Raw genomic sequence first — 25,222 nt, 5'->3', positions numbered from 1 at the left:
TTATAAATAAGCTGCATGTATGGAGTTAAAATATTTAAGGAAATGTTTCTATTAACATATTTGAGTGCCATTCGTGCACCAAAACCTTGTGGAAAGAAAGCAAAGCAAGCAAACTGTACAGTGAGAGTTGACTTTCATCTGCTTGATTGTTTGGTAGGATGGTGGCAAGCAATGCATTGCCACTCTGCCTGTTGGAGGGTGGTGGTTTTTTCCTTCTGATTTTTAGGCTGGCCTTTCCCTTTTCTTATTGTTCACTTAATTAGACCCTCTTTGGCTTGATTTAAGTCAGTACACCCTTAATTAGTTTGCGCTGCAGCCCCAGGTGGTACTAGTAGTACCTGGAATGGTAGGTATGGGATTGGTGATACTGATGCAAAGAAGAGGTAATTGGTATAAACTCTTGGTTTTATTAATTTCAATTACCTCTCACATGATTTTGTAGATTCAGCATTTTGCTTAAGAGCAAATTAACTGATGGTCATTTGTCTCAGAAAATCCTGAATCATATGATATGGAATCAAAACAGGAACTTACCATGGAAAGTAGCATGGTCCTTTAATGATAAACTTGCAGTGCAGAAGCACACTGCTAAGACAGCAGAATTGATACCTTATGGAAGTTATTTCATGATTTATGAATGCAGATGTAAACTAATTTGAATCTATTTTCTGACGCAGTTCTTCAGCTTGACAATTCCTTTGTGTACTGGTGCATTTAACAAAACCAATTATCTTTTGATTACAAATAGCTGTGTTAGTAGTAACCTTGTAAATATATGTCTAGTGCTAAAAGACTACTGAAATGTGGTATTTTAACTCTAAATCTTTAGGGAGGAAAAGTGTTTATTGATGGATTGTGATATTTATTGGGTCATAATGTATTTAAATTTTCTTTAATGCATATGTTAGTGATTGTTTACCGTGATAAAGTGCATAGAGGTCTCTGCAAGGAGTTCTGCATGGAAAGAATTACCTCATGTCAGTGGTCACTCCTCAGTTAAAAGTTCCATTAGCAGATGATTCCTGCTTCTGGTTTGTGTACTGATTGCATTTTATTGCCTCTAAATCAGGTTCCTAGACAGGGAATAAATAGAGTGTGTGGTAATGGTATCCTGATCTTTTTTCACAGTTGGGAACACCTACGTCCATTTCAATCAATTAGGTTTGGAATATTTACTGAAATTCTTAAATTGGTTTGAACTTTAAAAATTACTAGTTTCACTGCTATTAAAATACAAATTTATCTTAGGAGCATATCCAGAGGTTAGTTATATATTATTAAGTGTTTCAGGATGTCAGAAGATTAAACTTCAATACGGATAAGTTTTCCATTTATCTTCAAGTTCTTCTTAAATTATGTTTAAATTTGAGACAAGAAAAATCTATTAAGCCTTTACTGGAACTTCAGTAATGAATGATAACTATCAATTATCCAGTGCATCCACAGGTATCCATAGTGCTTTTCTCTCTCATCCCTCAAAACCCCCCAAATGAGATTGATAGCAATTTATATCATATTTATGGTATAAGTTGTGGAGAAAACTGTTCCTATTAAATGAGAAAGAAAGTATCAAACTGGTTAAATTGTAGTTTTCTGCACGTGCTGGTATTTCTGAAGCACTCTGTTTCAGTAATAAATATTAATGTAATTAAAGACATCCTAAATTCCTAGAATAAAAATACTAGCATGACTTGCCATTTTTAAATTAAAAATTAACTCAAGGTCATTACAATTGATATGATCCAAGGAAGTCTTTGGGAATGGATCCTTGCATTTTCCTGCTTCTGTGTTCAGGAGTTAGGAGTTTGGTCTGTGCTGCCACATTTCAGGTATTTGATCCCTGCCATCCATTATAGGGATTTGCAGCACCTGTGACAGGCAGATCTTTTACACCTGAGTCTTGCCACTTTAAATTTCTGAAACTTCTATAAACTTGTACTTACTGACCTTCAAATTCACACTGAGTGGGAAATCTGAAGTAAAACAAGTATACAAAAGGCTTCTTCTAAAAAAACAACGTTTTTTAAATTCAGTTATATTGACACTGCTGTAAGGGCTATTAAAGCTTGCAGAAGCCGAATTACAGGCATCAAGATGTGGAATTGTAGACTCCTGTTCTTTTAAAAGACAGAACAAAGTCAAGCTATGAATTTTCACAGTAATACAGGGGAGATAATGCACCAGATTTTCCATTAATGCATGTAGACATCTGCTACTGCTCAGAGGCTTGGAAACAGTGGCTTACAGCTCTAAGGTAACAGGACACATTGCATTGATACACACACCTGGGAAAAATAATTTTATTTTACTGTATTGGCATTAGAAACAATATCATTTAGGGTTTGCTCACTTTTAAGCACATTATTTAGCATATCTTTAAGAAATTCTTTTATCTAGAGATTACTAAATGTTAGATCTAAAAATATGTACATGTTGATTTTAATTGAATGCAAATTTTTAGTTTAGTCTTTTTCATTAGGGTTGAAATGTCTCTCCTGCCCCCAAAAGCTTTGTGAGTGTGATGAAATATTTCTAGGATATAAATAATAATGTAGAAGGAAGTTCTAATGGTTTTCCTATTTTTCGTTCATTTTTATTAATGGTTCTGTACAGCTTTGAAGATCTATTGCACTCTGTAAGTGCTAAGTATTATTTAATAGTAACTGTTTAAAATTACTGAAATAGAAGGGGTTATGGTCTTGGCGACTGATTATGGAAATAACTGGATTTAAGTCCAGTCATTTACTGCCTTATCCCAAAACCTGTGCTTCTTTCTAGGTATATGACTTTAGCATTGTTTGTGCTTTAAAATACAGTTCAGGGTTGTGAAGGATTAATGGAAAGTAGAAGCAGTGACTGATTATTTTTCTTATGAAAGATTTTAGTTGAAATAATAAATGAGAATTAGTTTTAGACCTGAAAGTGTAAGAAAGGCACTAAAGCTGCCTTACAGGGAGGGAGATTTTATTAGTTCATCTGTAAATTTGTTTATGCAATTTATTCAGCACGTTGTAGTGCTCGTGTAATATCTACTGTGCATAGCTAATCTGGCTGAAATTACTCCAACAGCTTACATTTTGTCCAAATGTAAAACATGGTGTGAAATCATCTCTTTCTGAAGAGCAGTTTCCCAGTCTTGGGGTCCTACCTGAACAATACCTTGTGTGACTATGGAGTACCTCAATGGTGTCGTGAGTTACCATCTGGAGTCTCTGTCAGGCAGTATTGTTATTTTGTTGAAAGAAGAAAAGACCTCCTTGACCACAGAACTGTCATCCTTCTCTTTTTGCCACTGTGTACAGCTGTCCCTCAGCCCAGATCCTTCTTCCATAATATATTACAGATACTAATAGCATGCCTGTATTCTGAAGGGTGCTTGCTTTAAAGAACTGTTTCTTGTTCCTCCACGTCACAGATGTGTAGTGAATCGGTATATTTGTGTCTGAAGACCATATTTTCCATCACTTCAAATGCCCACGTTGTGATCTGTGTCACCAAACTGAGTAAAGGCCAATCCCTGTAGCAATCAATTACTGTGGAACTACACAGTAACACAGGTAGCTGAGATTATTTAAAAGAGGACAAGGGACTTCAGACTGCATGTGAAGTGAAAACTACTAACCACAGTAGGCTTTCTGTTACTTTGGTGGTTTTTAATATTCTGGTGTGTTCTGCAGCCATTCTCACAAAGGGGGAGACAGGTGGATGAAGTTCCTCTCACTGAATACTACTTTTTCCATAGTGAAGTAATTGCTCTTGGCCTTTTAACCAGAAAAAAAAAAAAAAACCCTTAATTTAACCATCTCTTAAGAAAATAGAAAGGGCTTGACATAATTAGAACACTGGGTTGGAGAGTACTAAAAATAATTTTTTTTTTTTTTTTTTTTTGTTTAGTCATTTCAGAAGGTTTTAAATTACTTTTTTTGATATCTAGAGATGTCAACTTTTAACTAAAGAGCATTCCTAATCTACATGAGTTTGAAAAAGTGCTGGGAAATCCAGGCTGGCCTTTTCAGCAGACATTACCTTTTAGCTACTTGGGAATGTGTCACCCTGTGAGCATTACAGTGCTTGTGGGATTGCCCTTGATGTGAACATCATTGTCTCTGCTTCAGACCAGCCTCTTTCCCCAAGCTTGTACCTGAAAATTGCCCTTCTGTCCAGCTGGAGTGTTAATATCCCAGCCTTCAGGGAGGCAGAGCTCTGTAGGGTGGGTTGAGGTTGTTGGTGTTGATCCCAAATTCTGAATGTTAGAAGCTGCAAGTCTGATGCCATACAGAGCCACCAATTGTTCCTTTCAGGACTTCCCATCTGGACTTTTTGCCTTCCATGGGCCTGCTGCAGGTTATGGGCTGCAGGGTAGATGCAGTGGGGTCAGAGGCTCAGATGGGAAAGCTGGGAATGGGAACTGTCAGAACTCATCATAGGAAGGCATTGGTGATGACTGCAGAATGAAAGAAAACTTGGGAGAGGGTGAGAGTACTTGAAGTTTGAGAAGACATTAGTTTTTAAAATATACATTGGTTAAACTTGCTGGCTTTGAGCTCCTGAAGCAGTGGCTGAACAGGAAGCTCTGATTTAGGCAAACAGAAGTAGACATCTCTGGCCAGCAGAGATGGCCAGTTGCTGCCATCAATATTGTTGCTCATTGGTTTGAGAGGAAGAAAGAGGACAAGTTCTGTATAGAGAGTGTGACCATATATTGTATTAAAGGACTGTGTAGGTATTCTCTAATGATGCAGCTTCACACTGCAGCTGATTAATTTGGCAGCTGCTTTCCTCTGGTAGAGGTGGTCACCATTTCCTTGCCTGTTGCTGATACTGGGCTCCTTCCTCCTCGATGTTTGATGTTGATGTTTGCTGATGCCAGTTTAGAGAGTTCAGACAGGCAAAAAACTAAGCTTAAAACACGGTAACTTAGAGCTTCCCAAGGCAGTTCAGTATGGAAAAACAAGGAGGGAAGTCTCCCTTCTGGCCCTTAGATTAGCTTTAGTAAGAAAAATCCCCATCAGGCTGGGCTTCCATGGGCAGCTGGCAGCTGGAAGGTTGTGCTCCTGGTAAAAACTAAATGTCCTGCAATTCCCACTCTGTTTCAGCCATGGCTGTGAGCTGGATCTTACTCTAATTTAGAAGAAGCTTCAATGTCCATGCTGTGGCCACCAACACACACCCAAACCCTGCAAACTCCAAATCCAACAACCCAAAAAAAGCACAGCACAAATAATCTGCAAGTTTTGAACCTTACACAGGTTGTAATGAGCCTGTAGCCTCTACTGTACAACTGCTCTGCTTTGTTTGCAAGCAGCTGATGGTGTTGTTGCCCTGGCAGGAATGTATGGAATCAAATTTTTTAGCAACAACAGGTAGTTTGATCAGTTGATGCTGACTGAGAAACAGAAAAGTTAGATGGAGTCCAGAAAATAATAAGATTTCAGTTTATGTACTCATACTATACACAGCACTTCTCAGGATCTCTGCACAGTGCTGGGGCTGTAATGGTGGCCTTCACCTCTTTGAAACAAAACCAAAGTTCATCATGACTTTCTTCACCAGAGTTTTAGTGCATTTTTTATTAAACTTTATTAGGATAGCTTGACTTTCAAACTAATTGAAACACTACTGTTTGTCTTCTTTCCAAAAATACTTTATTTTGAATATTGCAATCACTTAGCTAAGAGAGGGAGTAATTAAAGTTATTCTCAAGTTGCACAATTTAGTTTATTTAAAAATGCTTTATATAGTTTTTAGATGAAGTTATAAATGTTCACTTTGGAACTACCTGAAGATTAATAGTGATGCATTTGAAATGCATTATTTTTTTATTGATTCTTAATGTAGTAAATTACTGAAGTTATTTGGCAGCAAACAGAAATAGCCAGTGATGTTGTTCACATTTATTTTCCTGATAGCATCACAATTTGCATTAATTGCATTGCAGCTGCACTCACTTATATTAAAAAGCTTCTACCATAATTAATCCTTTTTATTTCAAATCATTTTGGCACAATTTCTAGCAATAAACACTCATAAAAGACAGACACTTGAAAAATAACGTACAAGTTTCTTCAATATACCTATTGCTGTTTTTTTCCTGACAAGGAATTATTGATAGGCTTCTAGGATCAAGTGTTGCAAGTGGTGAAGACTTAAGACCAGTTTGAAAAATGCTAAGTGGATTATTTTGCATAAAAAATAGACAGGTTTTGAATTTGTGTAATTAACCTGTGTTTAGAAAATACCTTGATTTATGTCTACATTTGTATTTCAGTTGCATACATTATGGAAATTTAATTTATAATCCATTTAGCTGATGTGATCATAGTTTTTAGTGGTATCATTTATTAGTCCTTGTATATTGAATGCTCTAAAGGCTTAAACCTGCCTTGTGTAAAAAATTACACCTCTGCATTTACATTTTATGAGTCACAGATGGAATTCCATTTTAAATTCGGGTAGCTTTGATATATTTAAGGAATTACAATAGCTTTATTGTTACTAATGCAGGAACAGCAAACACTGACCTTACACATTGCAAATTAATGATTTATCCCTCTAGTTTGCTTTTAAAGTCAGCTATACAAATGAGGATTTTGACTTCTACACCTTGAATAAATCATATGGCTCTAAATATAATGCACCCTTTGGCTTTGAACTCGTTATTCTCAGGTTTTTTTGCAAGGTCTAACTTACCTCATAGAAAAATGTTCTTTCAAAAGTTTAAGGAATTGTGTATATTTTTCTTAAAGTCTTTGTTGGAATATCATTGAGTGATTAGAGCTGCATCTATTAATCTTTTTTCAGTTTTCTTTTTTTTTTCCCCTCAGTGGGATTCCTTTTCTAAGTTTGCAGCAGATTATGGAGGAATTAAGTAACACCAAAACTCTGCTCCTCGAGAGTTAAAAGGGAGCAAACAGTGATATTACAATGATGTTGTGTTGGTGATGCCTTGTCTGGTCAGCCTGGCAGTGATGTCAATGTTCTGTAAAGATTTGGTTGTCATTGCTAGAGATGCTGATGTGGCAAACAGGGTGGACAACGAGAAAGGCAGAGGCAGCATGTGCCAGGAATGGATTCTATTAAAGCAAGGTCCTTTATTCAGAATAGCTCTGAAGGATACACCTCACATTCATCTGAAAGTTACCATAAGTACTTTTTTCTTCCAAGCAAGCAGTTGTTACTGACTTAATAAAAAATAATGCAAAGATACTTTGCATTACACGGAAATGTGCTCGTACAGTAGATGAACCTAGAATGGTGCTGCTGGAGTTTGAAAATTTTTGGGGATAATTTGAGTTTGCAGTCAAAAGATTTGGGTTAGGTACATGTTTAATCAGCTTTTGACACCTGTAGCAGGGTCAGGCACAGAAAGGATTGGACCTGTGACACAGCCAGAACTGGTAAACTCTTGGCTTGGAAACGAGGATTGTTTTACTGTGGAATTCACCAAATGTGCAGCCATGAATCTGTAACATGCACTGGATAGTTTTTATTAGTTTAAAATGCACTGGGTTTACAGAGTTATTTTAAGGGGATTAGGGGGATGACAGTTCTGCATGTAGTGATTGATGTGGATGGAATAATGCTGCTTGTGATGGTGCTAATGGAAGTAGAGGTGTAAGCTTACTTTGTATAAGACATTCTTGATGCAGTTATATTGTCCTTTAGCAAACCTTGCTTTTCCTGAAAATAAATGCAATTTGGATGAGGAGTAATGACAGATAAACAATGAATTTTGCGTTTTAAAACACAACATGATTCATTTGTGAGATTTGGGACCTTGGTATTTCACAAGAATATTCACATTTCAAATTTTGGATGAATATTCTTAAATTTATACACTATTTGAGATATTTCCATGCCAGAAGAACCTACTCAGACTTCAAATTAAGACAGAATTACTTAAAAGTTGAGAAATACAATAACCTTCTGAATTTCTGCATGTACTACAATAGAATCTAATGTGTTTTGAATTGCTTTATTTTTCAGGCTCTTTATGAAAATATGCTGGTGGAGCTGCCATTTGCTAGCTTTTTCCTCTCAAAATTATTAGGGACAAGTGCTGATGTTGACATTCATCACTTAGCTTCACTAGATCCAGAAATGTACAAAAATTTGCTTTTTCTAAAGAGCTATGAAGGGGACGTGGAAGAACTTGGACTAAACTTCACCGTGGTCAATAATGACCTTGGGGAAGCGCAGGTAAGAATGGATTTGAGTTTTTTTTTCTTTAATCTATGACTGATGAATCTTTACTATCACTACTAATTTTTTTTTAATTGAAATGTAATGGGAAATAATTGTTAAAGGTGCTGTGAGGCATCAGTTGGGATTATTACTCAATATTTGGAGTAGAGAGTAACTAAATGTGTACTTAAGAAATAACTTTTGATGATTACTTAAAGGTCTGGTCTTTTAAGGAGTAAATGGTAGTGATTATTTTCTAACAGTCATACATACAAAGTTCTATTGCCTAAGAATGTTTCTTGAACAAAAATGTCTTGTATCTTCAGTTGCACTTGTAATAATAGTGAAGTTTAGATGATGTGTAAACTACAGAAGTGCTGCCTGGTGTTAAAATGACAGTTATCAGTCAGAGAGGTTTTAAATAATACTGATAGTAAAGACCCTTTGTTGTGAGATAAGCATTTTCTCCTTTATCTGTAATTTTCAAAGTAAGAGAGCCTGAAGTTTGACCAACCTCAAATTTTTTTTATTTTTTTTTTTTTTTACCCCCTGCCCTTTATTTTAGGGGTTGAGATACCAGATTAGTCAGAGGGGATAACTGCTGTTCAGTGCTTCTGAAAAGCAATCCTTAAGTCTGAGTTTTTAATGCAGTTGCACCATATAATTTGATTACAGCTTTTATTTGCTCTGTTGTGTCTACTAAAGATCACTCATAGTAGAAAATAAATGTCACTAGAGCTCTAAAAGCCTGCCTTAGTGTGTTAATGCAGGTAACCTCCTAGGTAAAGTCTTTTGTCATGCTCCCTCTTTCAATTTGGAGGATTTAAAATTGAAGATTTCAAACTTACACTTGATCATGGCACATAATTGTATGAAAAAAAGTAGACCTGACCATGCTGTGTTAAGCAGCAACATCTTAATTCAGCCTCCTGTTGTGAGGCAGAAACAGACTCCAGGAGGGACTGAGCAGTGCTCTGGGTTTGCTGCTCAGGGGGGCCAGGACTGTGCACATTTCCAGAGCAGCAGCACCACTGAGATGCAGTCACCTGCCCTGGAAACTGGGAGCTTGAGTTCTCTGAGGCTGCTGAAGTCATGGCAAGTTTGCTTGAACAGTGTCAGGCTTGGATTTTATCTTACTCTTCTGTCATCAGTTTTCTGTCATTTTGGAAGATCCTAAAATCTGGATTGGATTAAATTTTAAAATCGTACCCTCACATTTGGGATTCCTAAAGCACAGTAAAGAGAGAGGCAACAGTTGCCTGATATAAGTAACATTTAATATTAAACATACGCCATATGTCATTTTCCTCCCTGGATTATACTCCCTATATGAAAACATCTGACCTGCACTGTGTTTAGAAAAACACTCAAAAACATGAGATAAAGATGTGATACAGATCAGATCTTAGCACAGAACTTCTCCAAGAGCACATTTTTGGAGTGCCTGTACCATGTGCTGGTACTGAACTGAGGTCTGTAGCACCCAGAGGTTGGGTTCTAGGGAGCAAAGCACATCAAATGGCAATTTCCAGTATTACCTGGGATTTTTAACAGTGGGAGGAAGGTCTGAATTCTAAAACTGTTTATTTCATTCTGCTTAAAGTAATAGCTTTGTTGGTCACAGCTAACACAAATCCAATTTAGTATCTAAAATGAGGGCTATGGCTGCTGTTTTCAAGACTTCTGATTTGTAGTTTTTTGGCATAACTTTAAAAGGAAGATTTAGTATATTAGTGAGTTGCTGAGTAACAAGATGAAATGTAAGCTAAAATAAATATTCTGATGTTGGTTTGCTGTTTTTATACTTGAAGAGAGAACATTCTACCCACTATCAGCCATCTTTTTATGAGGCTCACTGCCTGTTAGGTGTAGTTCAACAGAACCCATTGGTTCTTGTCACTGTTGCCTTTCAGTGCAACAAGTCTCTTTCTATCCTTCATTTCATTACCTTAATAAACCTCATATGGATAAATACATTTTATCTGCTATTTGACTTGTAACCATTGCATACTAATTCATTGTGCCAAGGTAAGGCTAATTCACTTTGAGAAAAGAGCTTAATTTGCACTCCTTATGTTGAATGTACATTATATGTAGTTTTCAGCTAAACAACCACTTTAGTGTTTAATAAATTAGGGCCCAATAAATGCATCATAAATCTATCATTGTAAATAGCTCTGCTCATGACAGTGTCCATCCACCAATTGTGCCACAAAAGCATTATCTGCAATGAAAGACACATTCAAAAGAGGCTCTATTGCCTCTGTCAGTAGTAGAAGGTAGAAATTCTATTATCAGTGTATTGATTCCAATCCTGTAATGTGCTTTTAGACCCCATTAAACTATTGTCAAAGTGCATTCACCAGAAGTTGAAAAAGGTACTTAATAATTTGCACATTAGACCTGCTAATTAGGGGAGCTATGCCATCAACCTTATCTTCCAACCCCAAATAGCTTTTGATAAAGATCTATCTAATGCAGTGATACCAGCCTGCATTTCAGCTGTTGGGTCTCCTGCAGAAAATGGTGGCCAGTAGCAAAGTCTCAGAGGAGGTCAGCCTGTGGTTGCAGGTCTGTATATTGATTTAGTTTTTCCTTTTATCTTGTAGATGAGATGGCTATGAAAAGTTTGTAAGAATAAGGTTAGCAAATTCTCTTCTCAGATTTTCTCTTCTCAGATCTTCCTCCCTCCCCTTCTTTCAGTGAGGAAGGCAAGTTTTGTGGCTGTCCAGGGCAAGAGGGAGATGTAAATACTCAGTCCTCTTCCTTCAGAAATGTTGGATGCTGTACTTCAGAAACTCTGCTTGAGAGTATCAGTCTCAAAACAGTGATACTTGAGATTACATGGATCACAAATCAGGTGTGATCAGAAGATTGCATAAATAAAGTGTAAAAGCACAAATCCACAGAGAAGCACTATGATATATATGGCAGCAGTTTCTATGAAACCCATCTCATACAGAACTTGGATTTGGGACACCTTGGTCTTTTTAAAAAGGTGTGAATGCCATTGCTGTCACTGAAAATATGCTGACTCATCAAAGGGGAATTCTTTGCCTTTAAATTTTTTTGAGGGAAAATTTTGAAGCCTTAAAAGAGTTTTGAAACTTTCTGTCTTGACAACCTTTTTACGAGGATGTAGTGGCTTAGATGGATGATTAGAAGTTTTTCAGCAGCAAAGTAATGAAGCTGAGGCTGAGCTTTCTCAGGCAGACTCATAACACAGAAAATGCATTCTTAGGCATTCATATGCACTCTCTTACATAGAACTCCTGCATGAACTTCTGGAAGGCAGATGACAGGGAAAGAAAAAAAAACTTGATTGACTTCTTTACAGAGTGGGGGAAAACTGTAGGGGTGATGTGAACAAAAGTGATCAGAGCCCAAGAGAAAAGATAAAAGATTCTCAACTTGTAGGAGTTCTTGAATATCTATAAGAGCTGTATGAAATTGCACTGGAGGTTCTGTGATTCTGTGAAGAGCTAATATGTCTTACGTCTTCATATGAGACTTTTCTGTTCCCTTCTGATATTTCCCCTTAATTTTGAAGATGTACTTTGTGAGTTGGGAATCAAATTTGTCTGAACAATCTGAATACTTACCTCAATTATATCTATGGTTTAATTGCCTTTAGTACATGCGATTTTGATTACAAACCAAGTTAAAGTGCTTTTTGTTTGTTTGTTTGTTTAAACTTAGATCTGCAGAATAGAAAGATGACAGGGCTGTAGTATCCTCGTGTGGCCGTCCCGGGTAACCTGGGTTATTGTCTTGCCCCATCTAGTGGCCAAGACTGGATGGCTAAAATAAAAATGAAGCTGATAAAATGTTTTTCATCTTTTAATTTGTGCTATGGCCTTTTTGAAAAGGAACTCTTTAACAATCATTCCTGACTTTTAGAATTAAGTGGGAATTCTACAATAGTTACTTTAATGCCATGAAAACACTGACTGCATCTAACTTTAGTTTTATGCTTACTAAGTGTTACTGTTTTCTGTTTTACATTCTTCTTAGTCTTTTTGGCATAATATATTTGTTGTTTGTGTTCTGTTATCCCTTTTGTTTTGGTCTTGGATGATACTTTGACACACCAGTGGTAAAATTAATCTCACACTGACAAACTCTGAAAATGGATAATTTGGTCTCTGGAAGACCCCAGGAAATGCACTTAACTGTATCTGGACTTGTGGCAATGGACGGAGGAAGAGGAGCTACAGAAGTGTTGCTGGATCAGAAATCAATATTTGCTACTTAAAAATACAAAAATTAAAGAAATAATAGGATTTAAAAAAAAATAACAACAAATCAACTTTGTCCTGTTTTCTAAAAATAGTGGTCAGAAAGAGTGCAACACCTTTTTTTTCCTTTGTTTTGAAGGAAGAGCTTTATGGGGAGAGAATAGCTTTTTATAATAGAATGAATACAGCTTTCCTGACATCCTTACAGCACCATGGAGCCAGTGCTATTACAATGCAGATGTAAATTAATCTGTGTCCTTATTTCTGTTTGCCAGCCTGCAGGGAAGGTCAGACATTTTACTTCACCTAGTGATGGGATGAATCTTAAAATACAGAAGCTTTCTAGAACACCCTGCCAGTAGTTCCCTTTGGCTATTTTAGGAAGGAGGTCAGTTCAAGCATCTTTTAGTGTAAATACTGAGCTCACAGAAATTGTATGCACATGGAATGATATCTGTTCCTGTTTTGTTGGCGTCCATATTCCTTAGAGATGTTTGATGAGTTAGGTGATACAAATATGCTGTAATGCACTTTTTTATGGCCTAATTCAGTGTGTCCATACCTCAGAGAGAGGGATTGTATTAAATGGTGTCAAAAACCCAAGGGATTCTGCAGTTTTGCAAAACAAGTAGAGAAGGTTTGGAAGTGGGCAGATAGTGAAGTATTAGGTAATACTGAGGTCACAACACTGATCTGTTCATGTGGAACATCACTGGTTGCTCTGGTCTTTTAAAGTTAAAGGAGGACAAGAATTTAAGAAGTGAAAAAAGGCTTTCTGGTCTTGTTAGGCTTTGTAAGAAGTATTTTTCATAGGAGGAAATTAAAAGAATTGTCTAGTTCCATGTAGAAGTCTCTGGAAAGATTAATGAAGTCACTGCCCTTAAGTAATACCTCGTGGATATATTTGAGGAGAAATGAAAGAGCTGATTAAGCTCTTCAACACTGGAATAAGGACAGTGGGTATGAAGGAGCTTTACCCATTGGATTTGAAATGAAAATTAGAATGTTTCTTGTCAATAATTGGATTAATCTGATTATTAACTTTCCAGCAACAGTAGTAGAATTACTACAGTGGATGAAACACAGAGAGCTCAGCAGTGCTGGGGCCCCATCTCATCAGCTATGGAATGGAACATGTCCCACACATCTATTAATACTCCATGTGGACTTTACCAGTAAAAATACCCTCACCCTCAGGCCAGCCAGTGGCCCCAGGCACTGGCCTGTACCCTCTGGAAACAGTCCCTGGCTGTGTCCCAGGCCAGGTGCTGTGATGGGTGGATCCCAGAGAGAGCCCTCCTGGCTCTACTGTCCCTGGTTCTTGTCAAAGAGAACAAGATAATGTGTACAGGGTGTGAAATGGTGCCACCTACACTGGCACTTTCCTTTTGCTTAATTCTTGCATAGGGTTTAAACATTATCAGTACCTGCACCCAGGCATGGTGGAGTATTTGTTACTGTAAGGACTAACAAAAGCCAGAAACTTGCAGCTGAAGGATTAAAGTGGGAAGTAAGACATATTTTTAACACCTATTGTAATTCAGGTTGTGGTAGCTTATCAAAAAAAGTGATAGATACACCATCACAGGATTGCACGTCTCTAAAAATGTGCTCTAACTCATCTGTGGATTTATGGAGTTACATATGGGAATCTCTAGACAGAATCCTCTGGCTTGTGTTATTTGGGAGGTCAGAATTCACAGATCTTAATGGTTCCTTTTGCCTTAAAGAGCTATGAGTCAAGAAAAAATCTGAATGCTCAAAAGCACAGTGCATTTTTAATGATACCATTTTGCACATTTTGCTTAAGACAAGAACAGCTCACAGTATTAGGCAGCATGTTAGAAAATATGCTATTCATGTGTTCAATTCTTTGTACTCTAAAGATGTCATTATTACCACATATTGAAGTGCACCGTTGGTTTAAATGAAGAAATTGCTGACTCTAGAGTATAAAAAAAAAAGCAGTGTTTGGAGGAGTTCAGAAGGTGATGGTATTTCAGCTTTTTAGGTTTTTAAAATTCTTAAGTACTCTAATAATACCTTCCAATTGGGCTGCTGCTTAATAAAATTAACCTCGTGTAGGAAAGAGTAGACTATATGAAGGCCTGTAGTGTTGTAATAACAGCCATCTTTGAACCTGGTTTATATCTTAATGCAAGTACAGTATCTTTAGTTTTGGGGTTTTTCTTTAAAAATTCTCCCATACTGAGGTACCTTGGTGTAATTGAAGGACAAAAGTTGAGCTTTCCAGTAGCAAAACACTTAGGCTTGATTTGTTTTTTTACTTTCATTGAATGTACTGAGTATTTACATCAGTAGATTTCCCACAGGATGAATTGTGAATGCTGAGCATTCGGAAAATCAGGCTTGTGTCAGACTTGGAATTTTGACTTGGCGGACATTGCTTTTACCATAATGTGACCCTGCAGAATTCACCAGCAGCAGTTAGGGAAGAGCCCAGCCAGTCAAGCACAGCTTTGTCTAATCCAGCTTTCTTATGATAAACCATGGGGCTGTGTGATGAGCTGCATTGACAGCTGGAGGTCTGGGTGCACAGAATGTGCTCTTGCACATAACCAGAAAACTGGTACCTTCGTAACTCTCATAATCTTCTACCTTCCTTTGAGGTGAATATTCCTGAGCGTATTCTAGCTAACTTCAAACAGACACATCACTGACTAGAATGTTCTGCAGTTAGAGCACAGAAGTGCAGTTTGCCAGGTGGTGAGAATGGCTGTGTTTGTTTGTAGGTGGTTGAGCTGAAGCCGGGTGGAAAGGACATTCCCGTCACCAGCGCCAACCGGATCGCGTACATCCATCTGGTGGCAGACTACCGGCTGAACAAACAGATCCGCCACCACTGCCTGGCCTTCCGCCAGGGGCTGGCCAACGTGGTGAACCTCGAGTGGCTTCGGATGTTTGATCAGCAGGAAATACAGGTACTGCTGCTTAAAGCTGCACAAAGCAATTGCTCTAAACAGAAATAATTGCTGATTTCTGCCTGTAATGTAACGGTCTGATTTCCTTTGCTGTTAGGTTCTGACTTCTGGTGCACAAGTTCCTATCAGTTTGGATGACCTTAAGTCTTTCACAAACTATTCAGGTAAGCATATTTTGGGGTTTTTTGTTCACTTAAGCATATTTTTGCTTAAGTAAAAAAATTTATTATGACTTGGGAATAACTGTGCTTTTTATCCTACCTTTTAAGAAAAGGTTGCAGGGTCATTCTTGTTACCTTTGGCCAAATTCAGAAAATTGGCTAAAATTACAATGCAGTTTTATAGATGGTGGGAAATTGAAATACACAGTTTACTTTATTCACATGCTTAAATTCAAGTTTATAGCCAGATAATTTGAGGGTGTTTCTTTTCTGAATTGAAATTAGTCACTGTCTGTGTCTGATTGATCTGAAAATAAGTCTGCAAATTACTTTGGGATAGTAGTTTCTACTACATCATTTAGATACTTACCATTTTTCAGACAGTCTGAAGAGAGAGATCATATATTTTCCTTGTGAAAAATGCAAGGTATCTTACTTCATTTGTCCCCTGCCTTTATCATGAATGTAATCAAAAAGTAGCTACCAAATAATCAGTTCACATCTGGGCTTACCTCAGGGTAAGTGGATTCATTCCATAACATCCTCGCTCATGTAGATTTTGCACACTCTTGGAGTGAAAGGCAGTAATCTAAAGTTACTAGCTAAACGATAAACTAAATAAAATCAATTTAAAATAGGCTTCAGTGAAGAAAACTGCATTTAAGAAGCTGAGGAATATAGTAGCCATAGAATGAAACTGAAATTGCAGTGATAACAGATCTGTAGGTACTGGAAGTTAGCAATACAAGCCTGTTGGCTATAATACTTTCCCCAAACTTTCAAGATTGATGCTAAGTTTTCTGTATAATTTATGTATTACATAAAGCTATTCTAGCTGTAAATATTTTAAATCTCTTTGCAGGTGGCTACACAGCAGACCATCCTGTAATTAAAATATTTTGGAGGGTTGTAGAAAGCTTCACTGATGAAGAGAAACGCAAACTCCTGAAATTTGTGACGAGCTGTTCTCGACCACCTCTTCTGGGGTTTAAAGTATGTCCTCTGGCTTCCTGGCAAGCTTTTAGAAGTGCTGCAGATGGTGGTCCAAGTTTTTCTAGTCTAGGAATCTACAACTTGAGATTACTCGTCTGTGACTGCAGAAACAGCTTCAATGTTTGCATTTACATATATAATAAGTACAGTTTTAAAATATGTAATGAAGTGTTCTGTTGTTTTCTGTTTTAACTGTAAAATTTGATAAGTTTGTAAATCACTGATTAGAGCACTTGCTGTGTGTGATGGAAGATCTTGCTGCCATTTCATGTGCAGGAGAGTTGCTATCAATTTCAAGGAACAGATTGAGTTAAACCTAGTGTATTCTAATTCAGGCAAAAGAGAATTTAGGATATAAAAGCAGTTATTAAATTTGATCTTCTTAAATTAAACATTTGGAGCAGGACATGTATTTTCTTTTCTTCTAATTACCATTTATTTGCTTGTAGCTCATAGCTCATTACCCTACGCAGCAAAATATTTAGCTGCAGTCTCCAGATTGCTTTTTACAGGAGAGCTTAAGTATGAAAATTTGTTGTATTACTATTAAAACTAAAGAGGGACCAAGGCAAGGTAAAGACATTTTGAAACTAAATTCTGGGGTTGTTCTACCCATGAATTTCAGTGGACTACAAAATTTTGGCTAAGACCCAGCCATCACATAATTTCCTCTAAAATGTGGGAACATTTAGTGCTGTGTGATGGTGTTACCATGTGGATGGGCAACATCCTCCATCTTTAGTATCTGTAATCTATAGCTCAGCTGCACTCCTTTTATAGACATCTAGGGTTGGAACTGGATTGCCAACTTCGAGTTGGTAATTGGTCTGAGTGTTCCATGTGTCAGCTTCAGAATGAGTCATATCTCAGACTCCCCCAAGACATGCTAACCACATCCCCTTTAACAGTAAAAGTGTCCATAGATATGGATATAGAGACAGTGGACATGGCTGTTGAATCACACTAATCCTGTCTTGGGTATTTGTCTATTGATTTATTTGATTCCTTAGTTAAAAGTCTGCAGGCCTTTCTCCTAAACCCAAGTCCATGCAAATATCACTGTACAGTACTGTAGCAATAAATAGGATTTTACAGGACAGCAGGAAGAGCAATTGGAAAACTCCTGGATGATACCAAGATAGAACAGTGCATATCAATCACATTAGGAAGGGAGAATTAGGAAACAACTGGGAAACCAAGTAAGCAGAAGTTCCCATTTGTTGTCATCCTCTTTAATTACAAGGGGAGAGGAGAAAATGCAGATGTAGGTACCCAGCTTCGAGGTATCCGGTGTGACATTTGAAGAGATGGAGGAAGTGAATCAAAAGTCTAAAAATACTAAGGCTGACAGTGACACACTTGAAAGAAGCTAAATGGGGAAAGCTGCAGTTTGTGTTTTCATTTGGGAGATGGGCCTCAAACTGCCTGTAACAGACATGGTTAAGAAAAAATGGAAGCAAATTAGTCACCATATTTTCAGCATGAAAGTTGTAAGTTAAAAGATGAATTCGCTGTGCAAGGGGCGTGCATGCTCAGCCACATGCAGCAGTGTTGGCAGAGGAGAGCAGCTGAGAGGGCATTGGAGCCTCTCTGCTGGGCAGCTCAGGGCGGGACCTCAGCCGTGGTGGCTGCAGCAGGACCTGTGCACAGGGATTTACCTCCAAACCAGGGGCTTGCCAGCAAGTGTCTGCCAGAAGAGGCAGTGGGTGACTGGTATTGTCATCAGCAGGAATGTCTTGCTTGCCCATGGCAGTGCATTGTTTGGAGCTTGGAAGGTGCAGGAGTGCTGTGTATTACGAGCCAAGTAAGCATGAGAACGTGTTTATGTTGGTGGGAGACATGAACACAAACAGTCTTCAAAATGTGTTTGCACTTTCAGTGTGTGGGCTGTATTTTTCTGACAGAAACACAATTTTTGGTTCTCACTCTGAAGTTTTCTGTGTATGCATTATATTGTGACATCATCATGTTTTCTTTAAGTTAGTGCATGTTGATTTAAGATTAGGAAATATCTTGATGGTCATGGCTTATAGATAACATAGTCTAGCTTTGATAATTTAAAAATTTTCAACTTTCATTGCCAGATTCAGGTTCAGAATAACACTTACTAAAGCTAATTAAAGTTTAATAAGTTTAATAAATGTGATTGTCACAGACAAAAAAAAAAAAATCATTTAAGTGTGGTTGAAAATTGTTAAGTTCCAATCAGGTCACATAATAAATTGATGATACTTTTCCCTTCCAAACTATTGCAGTTTCCCGCTGTACAGTATTTAATTATGCAACAAATGGTGCCCTTGGCATGACATTTCAATTTAGAACTCCATTTTTCCATTTTTAAAGCTAGAGTCGGGGAATTCAATTAGCATTTTGAAAGGAACACTAAAAATGCAACATTTTAGCCATGAAATACTTTTAAGGCCTCCATTTGAACAATAATTTAGCTTAGAATTTCATTGACCTTTTGCCTTTGAAGCTGGAATTTTTTTCCAGTTTCTAAAATGAGAACTTTTTTACCTCAGGCAAGCTTTTGCTAAAATGAATACTGTCTTGCCAGCAAAAGCAATGATTTGGACGTAAAAAATAAATCTATTTTTTGCTATACTACTTTTTGGAAGAAGATAAATGGGATATTATTAAAACAATTAAATACTATATACAAAATATCTTTAAAGTGTGCTCTTCAGATCAGTAGTTAACACATCAGAAGAATAATCAGGGTTTGACAAGTTTTTTTCATTACAGACTCACTATGCACATTGATATTATATTTGTGTAGCATTGTACATTTGTACCATAGACTGTATGAACAATAACAAGTCATTGTATTTTCCTTAGAATCACATAAATTGTTTTGTGTATTCCAAAGAGGGAGACACTACGTAATTCAAGAGTGGTATGAGGAATGACAGAAATGCCGTTTGAGTGTCATTGTGACAGCTTTTCACCTAGTGATTTACTTTGTAGAGATGTGTGCCAGCTGCTGCAGGGTAGGTTTTGGCTTGTATACCTATTTTTGATATGTGGTTGTTTTTTGTCTTGGTTGCATCTTCAGGAGTTATATCCTGCATTTTGCATTCACAACGGAGGATCTGATTTAGACAGGCTGCCTACTGCCAGTACCTGCATGAACTTGCTGAAGCTTCCTGAGTTTTATGATGAGAACCTGATGCGAAGCAAGCTCCTCTATGCCATTGAATGTGCTGCTGGATTTGAGCTCAGCTGAGTCCAACCCGTGCTTATCCGGATGATCTGCAGAAGAACGAACCAGTGCCTACTCTATAAGCAGCACCTGTACCCAAGCAGTTTTAAGGGAATTCTGTCTACGTTTCTGCAGCTCTTGTGTCTTACCAAATGCCCTCAAATAGGTTTCATTTCTAAACACGATTTCTTAGTTAGCTTCCATTACTGAATATTGCATTGACACTGCTTTATGTCTCAAAACAATGAATGCTGTGTGCAGTGTGGCTGATTTCTGTGTTAATGTGAAGAAAGAGCACATTTAAAGAACAGTGACATCTCAGTGAAATTAACCAAAGATGAAGCTTTGGCTTTGTGCTGTTCAAACATAAATAATTTTGCAAACTGGCAATAAAGTTGTGTACTGTGCGGTGCATTGGGACGAGACAGGGCTAACATCCTGTAATTAATCTTTTAAAAGGAAGGCAAGCAGATGTTTGCAGATATCCCAGAACTGAGAGGATGAAAATGCTCATTTCTGACAACCTGACAACTTACATTGTAGAGTTGTTTACAAATCATAGAGAGATGGGCAATCCCCAATCATATGAAATTTAACCAGGGCAAGTGCTGGGTTCTACACTTGGGACAGGGCAGTCCTGGTTGATGGCAAGTGGAACACCAGCCAGCAGTGCTCTGGCAGCCAGGAGGGCCAGCCCTGTCCTGGGGACATCAGGCCCAGCATGGCCAGCTGGGCAAGGGAGGGGATTGTCCCCTCCGCTGTGCACTGAGGCAGCCTCACCTCAAGTGCTGGGGGCATATTTTGGTGCCACAATATAAAGAAGACTTTGAGCCATTAGAGAGCATCCAGAGGAGGCTGTGAGGGTGGTGAAGGGTTTGGTAAAAAGATACTGTTAATGACAATAAAGTGCAAAAAGTAAAAAAGGCCTGGAGGAGACCTCACTGCAGTAACAGCTCCTCGTGAGGGGAAGAGGAGAGGCAGGCACTGATCTCTGCTCTCTGGTGACAGTGATGAGACCTGAGAAAACAGCATGGAACTGGATCTGTGGAAGGTTCAGGTTGGGTATCATGAAATGGTTTCCTCACCCAGAGAGTGGCTGGGCACTGAACAGGCTCCCCAGGGCAGTGGTCGCAGCCCTGTCTGCCATAGTTCAATAAGTGTTGGAACAATGCTCTCAGACACTTGTTGTGACTCTTGGGGTGTCCTGTGCAGGACCAGGAGTTGGACTGGATGATCCTGATCAACCCCTTCCAACTCAGCATAGTCCATGATTCTAGGATAGTTGTTGCAGAACTGATTTTGTTTCATATTGCCTTCCCTCAAGATGATAGACACTGAGATAAAATATAAAATGGGTGTAATATTCCATTTGTACTTTCTGAAACACTTGGAAGAAAACAGATTTGCATTATTTTAAGTTCAACCTTTGCTGCATCATTATCACTTGGACACTGTTCTGAATGGATGTGACTTTCCAGGTTTTCTCTGTCCTGTTTCTGTCTTTTGTGCCTGTACAGGTTTGTTGATTGGTTGGTTGGGTTTAAATGAATCAGTCTCCTATTGCATACAGTACATATAGAAGTCACCACTTTGGAAAAATATACATGTAATAATTATTAAAGTTATTTGAACCAAAGTTATCAGGCTTTATCTTTTATATTTGAAGCCTGTGGTGTTCACATTCCTTTTCCCTATTATTTCTTCCCATCTTAAATGCCGTAGGTGTGCCGTAGACACTAAACAAATTAACTTTTTTTTTGTGATTAAACAGCTTTTATGTCCATTTCCCTGCAGTATTTCTGCTGAGAAAAGTAAGTGGGAATATGCTGCTTAATATAATTTGATATCTGGGTAAAAAATTGCTCTCATATGGAAGGAGCTGATCCTCCAATAGTAGGCACGTCGTAGGGTTTCGTATGCAAACTCCAGTGAGTTTAGAAAAGGAATTATAGTTCAGACTGTAAGATTCATCAGTCCATCCCTCTGAACTTCACTTTTATATTTTAAATCATCCAAAATTACAATCAAATTTGTATTCATCTCTTATGCAAAAAAAAAATTTTGCTGTTACTGGAAACTCTGCTGGATTTCCTATTTAATAAGCAGTAACCAGCAATATCCTTTTAAATGTGGGGAAATTGAGTGGTTTTAAGATGTTTACTAGTAACCATATAAAAATGTATAATTTCTTAATTTGGGTAATAAATGAAGTGTTAAGATACTATTTGTAGTCTTGATGTACAGAAATAAAATGATTGGTTTTCTTTTTGGTTTTGCTTTAGGCTTTTTATTTATGTTAAATGTTACATGCTCAACCTATTCTTTATCCCAAATTCTTTTCTTGTATATTTTTCTACATAAATTATGAAACTTGTAAAGAAGTTGAAGAGATCAGTAATAGTGAAACTGCCTCCTCCTAATTGCAAACCCTGAAGACTTCTTTTAGATAGCATTATTTATTTTAGAACCTAATGCTTTAAATATTTTGAAATTATTTTTCAATTCCATTATTATGCTACATTGAGTAGTGTTGTATCTGTATTTTGTAAAATTAAATTAAATTTTTCTATTAAATATTTGTATTTTGAAGATTGTGTTGGAGTCATGCCAAGTACTGGTGACTGGTACTGCCCACTTTGTGCTTTTGAAAAGGAGCCAGTGCCCACTATTGCTGTCTGTGGCAGGAGAGCAGAGGGTGCCACAGGGAGGGTAGGCTGGGGGAAGTGTGACTTGCACAGAGCTGCAATTGCAGCAATCACAGAGCTCCAGAAACCTTCAGGAGAGAACGTGAGTTTGCTGGCGGTGCTCTGATGTTTCATTTCTTCGTTCTGCAGCGCTCGGTGGTGTTTGTGTATCCTGTCCCTGGAGTGTGACACTGGCACAGGCACAGAGCAGTTGTGTTTCACTGCACAGGCTGCAGGTCTGTGCAGCTTCCCCACCTTCAGAATCCAGGCTGCAGTGAGAGGAGTGGGGCTTGCCTTTGGCAGCCCGTGCTTCCAGCTCTGCCAGCTGTTTTCAGACTGGCAGGATGAAGCATGAATTCCTGCTTTTCAATGACCTGTTGCTGGATATTTTAAAGAACAGGAGATGAAGGTGTGAGAAGTAACAGTAATGTCCTGAGGAGCAGGGGGGGTCAAAATGATCTCTTGTACCTCTTATGTAGCAAGAATTGTTTCTATATGACACTGGATTTTCTGGATTTTAGAGGAAGAGCAAACCGGTGGTGATGCTCCCAGGGCTGAGGTAGGCACAGGCAGGAGCACTCTGCATACAAGCAAGCTGAAATTTTATTGTAAATTTGATAATCAGAATTACAGCAGTAATAATTATGAGTTTGGGGTTGGTTTCTGTACAAGATAACCTTTCCATAATGTAAGTTTCTGTACTACAGTGTTTCTTCCTCCTAGTTCATTATTTGCTTTTTGAAAAAGCAAGCATTTTCTGATTGATTTTTGTTTTCAAGTAGGTTTGGGTTTGTAATTTTGTAACCTGTTCTACAAACATTTTTGTCAAGGTCTGTATGATGGAAGAGTTCACAAATTTTTCATCTCTACAAAGTTCAAAGGTGTTAAAAGTGGAATAAAGACATAAAATTAGCACTCGGTCTCTTTATTTCAATGGAAGTTTTTCCAGATGGGAGTTCAGTCCTATTAGGTGGATTAAAAAAAAAAAAAAAAAAAAAAAAAAGCACAGCAAACCAAACCAGGCGTAATTGGCCTTGTCTTTAATCTCTGTTGTCTTCCATCATGGTCCTGAAAGCCAGACTTATATAATTTTACAAAACTGATTGCTAGGGAACATTTATATATCTTCAAAAGAGGAAAGATTTTCTTCCAGTTCCCTGTGTAAACACTGAGCTGACAGAAGTTTGATTTGAATGAGGAGGATATCTTCATGTATTTTTTAGGGAGGTGCTCCATAAAAATAATAAAATCTGAGCTTCCTGATTCTGTTAATAGCAATGTTGATTTTTTTTTTTTTTTTTTTTTTTTTTTGGCATCACTTGAGTAATATAGCACGAACATCCTCATTTAATCCTATAAAGAGGTTTGGAATTCAGAGAAAACACTTTGAATGCAGTGAGTTCATACATTTCAGTTTCTACCAAAAACTGTTAGTTAAATACCAGTGAGACAGCACATATTCACCACTGAAAAACACAACAGCACAGAAAAAAAAAAAAAAGGAATGTTTGTTGGACCTGTAATATTTGCTCATATACACAAATCTGTGTTAATAATGGTTTGTGATGTAAATGCTTGTTACTTTTTTTTTTCCATGATGCTTTTGCCTGTCAGTGAAGGAGTGAAGAATATGGTCTGTAAAATTGATCAGGATATCTATATTTTTATTGACTTCTGCTTTTGTGAATAAAATAATTTGAGTTTTATTGAAACTCTGCAGAAACACTCTTTCATTTTTGCAGTAAATTGGGCATTCTCTTGTTAAAAACTGATGATACTAATTAGGTTCTAAAAGAATGTAATATTAACTGCTTGTTGGTCTTGAAGGGATTACTGTTGGAACTGGCCATCCGAGGCAGTGCTGGAGTCACCATTCATGGAGGAATTAAAAATTCCTGTTGATGTGTCACTGAGGGACTTGGTTCACATGGTGGGATTGGCAGTGCTGGGTTAATGGCTGGGCTCAGTCATCGCTGTTTTCCAACTTAAACATTCCTGTGGTTCTGCTGCTTTGGGATGGTTCCTACCCTTCAGCTTTCGAGCTGTGATTTCCCACTCTGGCAAGGAAGCTGCAGCTCTGAAGTTTACCGTTGTTTTCAGGGTGTCTTTCAAACAATGCACTTGCTCTGATTTGTGAAAACTTGTTCAGAATCTTTGGAAAGAATAAAACTCCATGGATAGAAGTCTGAGAAGCTGGAATTGATAGTGAAGAATGCTACTCTTCAGCAAACACAAAAATTTCTGTCAGCAAACACAAAAATGTCTCAACTGTTTCTGGAATTCTAGCACATGTGGGCTCCTTTGAAGGTACAATTTAGTTTTATCTCCTTTGATAATTAGACTTAATCTTCTTCCCTTTGCTTATTTATTATTTTCTTTGCTAAATACACTTTTAGTTCTTTTAATATTTATAGTTAGTATGGTGCATATTTATTTTTGAATGTTTAGAAATAGCAGCATATATGCTTCAGCTTACCTGCTACTAAAAATGTGGTAGACATAAAACTACAGAAAACTCCTCTTGTAGGGCATTTGCTAATTTGTAACATTAATAAAAAGACAAATGCCCATGTATCTGACCTGTTTTTCAGTATGTATCTGGTAGTCTGGAAAGGGCATTAAATTTCTCATGTGTATAGAGAGACAAAACAAGGCAAGAAGTGATCATGAAGTTAGACAAATTGAATCCATTAGAGAGAACATAGAATAGCTGAAGTCAGGAGGAATGTCTGGAGATCACCTCTTCCAACCCCCAGCTCAAAGCAGGGTCACCTACAGCAGGTTGCAAGACCTTCACCTGTGGAGTTCTGAATGTCTT

The 25,222-nt window shown here is 37.6% G+C and overlaps 1 protein-coding gene across 2 annotated transcripts in view; it reads left to right on the top strand.

The window, feature by feature from the left end:
* The window catches only part of UBE3C (ubiquitin protein ligase E3C), a 71,269-nt gene extending 47,153 nt beyond the window's left edge, over window positions 1-24,116 (top strand). Inside the window, exons 19-23 of one of the 2 annotated variants that reach the window (XM_021526553.3) lie at window positions 7,987-8,199; window positions 15,176-15,364; window positions 15,462-15,528; window positions 16,388-16,518; window positions 19,574-24,116. In XM_021526553.3, coding sequence (XP_021382228.2) covers window positions 7,987-8,199; window positions 15,176-15,364; window positions 15,462-15,528; window positions 16,388-16,518; window positions 19,574-19,744 — 771 coding nt within the window. In that variant the 3' untranslated portion in view covers window positions 19,745-24,116. Of the gene's footprint in view, window positions 1-7,986; window positions 8,200-15,175; window positions 15,365-15,461; window positions 15,529-16,387; window positions 16,929-19,573 lie in introns of those variants that run through there. The other variant, XM_021526552.3, reaches the window with a different exon arrangement.
* Window positions 24,117-25,222: the final 1,106 nt, after the last annotated feature.

Source organism: Lonchura striata, chromosome 1 (assembly GCF_046129695.1).
Source record: "Lonchura striata isolate bLonStr1 chromosome 1, bLonStr1.mat, whole genome shotgun sequence".
Taxonomy (NCBI): Eukaryota; Metazoa; Chordata; class Aves; order Passeriformes; family Estrildidae; genus Lonchura; species Lonchura striata.
Note: the sequence above shows the minus strand (reverse complement) of the source record. Positions and strands in the feature narration are given on the sequence as shown.